The sequence below is a fragment of the Gossypium hirsutum genome, chromosome D06 (assembly GCF_007990345.1).
Source record: "Gossypium hirsutum isolate 1008001.06 chromosome D06, Gossypium_hirsutum_v2.1, whole genome shotgun sequence".
Taxonomy (NCBI): domain Eukaryota; kingdom Viridiplantae; phylum Streptophyta; class Magnoliopsida; order Malvales; family Malvaceae; genus Gossypium; species Gossypium hirsutum.
In genome coordinates, this window is record NC_053442.1 from 59900278 (window position 1) to 59904890 (window position 4613).

Below are 4613 nucleotides of genomic sequence, written 5' to 3' on the forward strand. Positions count from 1 at the left end.
TTCATCACCTTTCCACTACCTCGTAAGAAACAATGGTTAAATAACCATTTAAGCCCTTTGATTAATTGTTAATTGGGTTCTCAAGTATTTTTCAAATTAAAATTTAATAGTGATTGTATTTTTACAATTTAGTCCCTAAACTAAAATTAATGATTTTAATTACTCGATCATTCATTAATATACTTTAATACTAACTTCATAAATCCTTCTATTATAATCTCATAAGCTCGATTTACGAAATTGGGTTTTGAAACCATATTTTTCAACAATGGCTAAAATTGGGTCGTTGCAACTTCGTTGTAATACATTCCATGGAGTGTTAGAGGGATCAGTGCATTCATGCCTGATCAACACTCCGAGTCTTATTGTGAAATGTTAGGGGATTGATCCACGTACCCGTACTTGTGTCTTAATCTAGTTAATAGGGGCTAAATGTAAATAATGGATATGCTATTCTGATTCTGAAAATGAAATGTCATTCTGATTCTGAAAGTGACATGTCATTCTAATTTGATGATAAAATGTCACCCTTATCATAGTAATCGAATGCTATTCTAATTCTAATAATGAAAGGCCATTTTAAGAAATGATACATGTTAGTAATCATGCTGATTTGAATATAAAACAATCTTAAGATTGAAATTGATATAATGAAATGATATCTTGAAATTATTAATAATTTGATTTAATGTTTTAGTGGTATACTTATTATCTTAATAGCTTTTATACTTGAATTCAAATTATTCTAGTACCACTAAGTATTCAATACTCAATGTACGAATTTGTTTGTTTCCGTGTACAGGTTTGATTTAGGTTCTTAAAGTGTTCGCAAGTTTGTCAACATCCAAGTTATCAACTCTCTTGGCTCAGCCACCTTTTTTAATGTGCTTACTTGATAGGTTATATACGACATGTACCTAGGTCATTAAGAAGCATCTTGGAGTCTTTATGTTGTTTTGATTTGTAAATATAATGATGATGCATTCCTTGTGAATTATTGGATTGATTTTGGTATCATGCATTCCATACTATGCATATTAAGATATTTTGGTTGAATTATTAGTTTGGTACAAAATGATAGTTGGTTCTTTAGGCTAATTATGATGAAATGAATGTCATGGTCATTAAGTGTTTGGACACAATTTTTATAGGTTAAATAGGTGTGTTTTAATTTAATGAAGTTTGGTTTGAAGAAACCTTAATGTTAAGTGAATTAGTATATGCTATAAAAGTGTATTATTTGGATAGTTGTTGATTTTGATGCTTGGTTAAAGTAGTTAAACTTATGTGTATATCTTGTTTAATTAACTATTTGCTTATGACAAAATATGATGCATCGAATGCTATGAATTTTAGATATATGGTTGTGCTTTTATAAGTCCATTTGGTGTATATCACATTGGTATGGATTAGGTGATTAACAAGTACCATTTCTATACTTGACTTAGTGCACATTTTGACATTTTACCATTTGGTGTTGAGACAAGGAGACCATTGTCTCGAGACACCAAGAACAAATTATTCATTTTAGGTATTTTTTATCATTTGTCTCAAGATAGGTTGACCATGTCTCAAGACATACATGGCTAGGTTTCGAGACAATCAATATTTTGTCTCGAGACTACTAAATATCGAACCTAAATTATATTTTTCCTTGTTTTAGGTCTCGAGACATCTAAACATCAAAGTTAAAGGTCTGAAACAAGGAATCTGTGTCTCGAGACATGAACTTAATTGTCTCGAGACACACTGTTAAATTTGGCTCATTGAATTTGGATTCGAATCCTAACTCCGTATTTGACCTTGTTTGAACCCGAAACATTTTACGCAAGATCGTTTATCATTACTTCATCGTGTTTATGCATATAATTATGATTGTTTGGAAATTTTCATGGATTAATACCAAATTTTTTGATCTATTGATTTACAATAGTCTGAGTTGCTTCAGCAACGTAACGTGATGTCATACATTCGGATTCAGTGACTGGGTCGAGTGTGGGGTGTCACACAAATTATCTCCCCAGTTGGTCTTATAAACAACAAAATAGTCCTAACATGATCCTAACATGGATAATTTGCTCATAGTGATCCTATAACACAAGACTTAATTTAGATTATCCACTAATATAAATTGTCTCCTATATTACAAAACAATCTATATTATAAAACTTATCATTAGTTTAAAACCATTGGTAATTTAATAAGCTGATATTTTTCTTTTAACATTTGTTTTACCTACAATAAAAGTGAGAAAATGTTTGCATAGAGTAAAGAATAATAAATGAATATTTATCAATTATTCAATTCGAATAAATACAAAAAAAATACTACACTAATAGAAAATTTTACTAACATAGGAACTTCTAAATATGTACAAAGCATTAAGTAATATCCACTAGAAGGAGGTAGTTATATCTACTTTCAAGAAATTTTTTGTTACTATTTTGATTCATCAAATACAAAACAAGTGCCTTCGCCACCAGTGCTCCATAAGAAATTTGCATATTTTGATACTTGAAAAGGGTTTTTGGTGTCAGCCTCGACAGCTTGTATGTACATTTCTTCAGCTCCCCACTGATCGTTTCTCACTTTCCATAAGAAATCAGCATATAGTCCCAATGCCTCGGCATCTTGAGGTTCCACCTCAATAGCACGTTTGAAGTACTCTTCTGCCCTGCAGATAGACAACAAAAGAAGTTAATACCATACAACAAATAAATGGCATGCAGTTGATATCGACGTGAAACATCAATGTTTATTTTCTTATTTTTCGTTCTTTTCTGAAAGTAGTGAATTATGTTACTTTGATTATTATTGTTTTTAAGCAGTGGTGCCTAATATTCGTGTCTAACACATTATGGGATATGAGTAAGGCTTATGAAGCTTTAAGGATAATCCAAACCTTAAATCTTAAACCTTAAACCTATGGGTACCCATTCAACCTTTAATTCAAAACTCAGGTGCACCTTCATGTAGCAAACTTTAGGGGGCATATGGTTAGTATATTGATACAGTGAAGATGAGGAGTAAACGACTAAATCCCAACCATTACAAATTACGATACTCATACCCCATATCTGACGCAAAGAGATTGAGAGCACAAATAAAAAGCTCAAATCCGAAGGCAGAAAATTTACCTGTCATAGTCCTTGACAACAAGGTGAAGAAACTGAGCATAATTTGTTAGCAAAAGAGAATTATTAGGCTGCTCGTCAATACGCATTTGGTAAACAAGATTCGTTCTGAAATGAACTTCGTGGTTATCTGGTTCAACCTCCGCGTGCAATGGAGAAACCAATTGTTGCCTTATTTGATATTCCAAGGCTTTATCATGAACCGACTCCCCCCTTATCCTCGAAGCCTCTTCCACCATTGGTTCCCATAACCTAACCTCATCATTGGCTTTTGGACATTGATCTTCTTGTTCTTCTTTTTCACTTTCCTTGTCTGAAACCAACACGATTGCTGTAACAACATTTTGAGTGAATCCTTGTCGTTGGATTACATCAAAAGAAACATTTTCTGCCATTGATTGAACAGAAAAATTTGCCAAAAGAAGCATGACGTAAACCATGAGTGTCGGCGTTTGGGAAAACACTTGTTGGAACAGCCATACAAAGGTTAACGTCATGTCTTGTTGGATTTTAGACATGACATCCGCTAAATCTTCGGAATAAAGACTTTCCCTAATTATCAGCGTGTAGTTTTGGATCTCTCTGATGATGAAAACTAATGAAGCAATGGCGTTTTTAACAGAGGAATATGCAAATCCACTTGCATTACCAACGAAACTATCCAACTTCCCCCTCTGTTTTCGCAACCTCAGTGAATGTGGGACCCCCACGTTGTTTGCTTCTTGTTCGATGGTGAACCTTCGAATCTCATCTCTTTCAGGCCAATTCAATGGCTCCGAACAGATTCCGAGCGATGTGGGATCTAGGAACTCGACCTTTGAGGGTAAAGGCTGCTTTGAAGGATTCAATTCTATGCTCTTGTGAACACTGTTTTCACGGAGGAATACATTGAAGCTTGAGCAACAATGAGCCGTAAACTTTCTTGAGCTAAAACGTGATGAACGATGAAGGTAGCCATAGGCCAAAGATTGGTTGCACTTAACTTGATCGGCTGATCTTATAGATGATATTAAAGAGGGTGATTCTTGTGGGGTTCTGAATATTGACATTTGCAGATTCTTTGTAGGTGTAAACTTTAGTTCCATAGCTTAATTTGGTCGCAATCTGTTATAAAAGAAAACCCTCCATTAAAACAATGAAGAAATTTCATTAAAGCTAAAATAATCTCATCGACAAGCTAAATTCTTGGAGTAAATAAAATTGAAAACTTACCCAGAATGTGAATCTTTTTGTCGAAGAATTAAAAAATAGCTAAAAATAAAAATATAAAATTTGGGTTGAAATCAGATCAACTTTCTTTTTTTTTTTGAGTTTTGGAGAGCTTTGAATATGTTAGAACATTAAAAAGAACATTTTCACCTGTTATTCATGGAACCGGTTGTTCCATGTCAATGATTTCAATGGTTAATATAGATCCATGTGTCTTAGTTGATTGACTTGACTAATTTTTATATAAAAAAGATAAAGTTGATGACCAAA

At 33.1% G+C, this 4613-nt stretch overlaps 1 protein-coding gene across 1 annotated transcript; it reads right to left on the reverse strand.

The window, feature by feature from the left end:
* Positions 1–2425: 2425 nt before the first annotated feature.
* LOC107899835 (uncharacterized) lies at positions 2426–4219 on the reverse strand. Its single transcript, XM_016825585.2, has 2 exons — positions 3138–4219; positions 2426–2674 (listed from the first exon to the last, which is right to left on the reverse strand). The coding sequence occupies exons 1-2, from the start codon at positions 4217–4219 to the stop codon at positions 2440–2442; spliced, it is 1317 nt and encodes a 438-aa protein (XP_016681074.1). The 3' UTR covers positions 2426–2439.
* Positions 4220–4613: the final 394 nt, after the last annotated feature.

Coding starts and splice junctions, on each gene's coding strand:
- LOC107899835 (XM_016825585.2), bottom strand. CDS start 4,219: ATGGAACTAAAGTTTACACCTACAAAGAATCTGCAAATGTCAATATTC. Junction 2,675..3,137: donor GTTGTCAAGGACTATGACAG/GTAAATTTTCTG, acceptor GTCTATCTGCAG/GGCAGAAGAGTACTTCAAAC.